We start from the raw sequence: 1,067 nt of genomic DNA, 5'->3' as shown, positions 1-1,067 counted from the left end.
TTGCATGCCTGCAGGTCGACTCTAGAGGATCCCCGATGAATATGATGATGACGATATCCAAAACGAAGATGAACCAGAATTTGGATTTTTTTCAATTTGTCGCTCGAACCATTGCTCCGTCAATTGTCGGAAAAGTTTGTTGAGATTAACAATCGTCGAAGTCGTGACTCCATGCAACGAAGCTGTTCTTTCGTTGTTTCGTCCTGGACTTTCGACCCAATCCGCCGCTATGTGTACTATTTTTTGTACGGATAGTTTTTGTTCTTGGAAAAATGTGTTCTCTCTGTAATGAAGTTACTGGGTGAGTAGAATTAGAAGGAAATCACTTACCGAATCATTTTCTTTGTGATGATATTTGAAGTTTTGCATGAAGAGCATCGCCAGACGAAATGTAACGGAAGGGCATTATCTTTGACAAGACTCATCTTACCGTTGAGGCATTCTGGGCACTCTCGCTCATTCGGCACTAGTCCATATCTGAAAAGTCTCTTGAGAAAATCTCTTGGGAAAACAGAACAAAAAACTTACGTCGCTAGAAATCGCAGTGCTGCTTCATCCGATTCCTCGGTTCCATCGATGTTGCCAATAAAATCCGCGATGTTTCGAGATGTGAGCTCAGGAAGATTTGCGATAGCTTCAACTGGTCGCAGTTCCGAGGGCTGGACGATGGTGTGTCGCTGTGGTCGTCCTTTGTGAGCGGACGTCGAAGACAGTAACATTAGTAGCATAAACATAAACATTATCATGGCGGACAATGTATAAAAATGTGTGTGTGCCACTCGCTTATATAGGGCCTTTTAACGGGGGGGGGGGGGGGGTTTATGAACATGGTCACCGTCTACTTCGGATTAGGAATCCATGGGGACAATTTGTTTGGAAAGGAAAATGGTCGGATGGTTGGCCAGGATGGCCTGTGGATTTGAAACAACGGCTTCTTAACATGAGAAGAGATGAGACAGGAGCATTCTGGATGGAGCTGGATGATTTTGTGGCACGATTCGCTTCAGTCACAGTTTGCAAACTACGTATGGATTGGAGTGAACTTCGTGTTACCCAAGATGTTGGAA

At 44.3% G+C, this 1,067-nt stretch overlaps 1 protein-coding gene across 1 annotated transcript in view; it reads right to left on the bottom strand.

Moving 5' to 3' along the window:
* Positions 1–740, bottom strand: part of CBG17940 — a gene marked incomplete at both ends in the record, with an annotated part of 2,748 nt that extends 2,008 nt beyond the window's left edge. The window contains 3 exons of the mRNA XM_045237097.1: positions 110–283; positions 331–477; positions 529–740. Coding sequence (XP_045096344.1) covers positions 110–283; positions 331–477; positions 529–740 — 533 coding nt within the window. The remainder of the gene's footprint in view (positions 1–109; positions 284–330; positions 478–528) is intronic.
* Positions 741–1,067: the final 327 nt, after the last annotated feature.

This window comes from Caenorhabditis briggsae, assembly GCF_000004555.2.
Source record: "Caenorhabditis briggsae complete genome, chrV, whole genome shotgun sequence".
Taxonomy (NCBI): domain Eukaryota; kingdom Metazoa; phylum Nematoda; class Chromadorea; order Rhabditida; family Rhabditidae; genus Caenorhabditis; species Caenorhabditis briggsae.
This window is presented reverse-complemented; position numbering and strand designations above follow the sequence as displayed.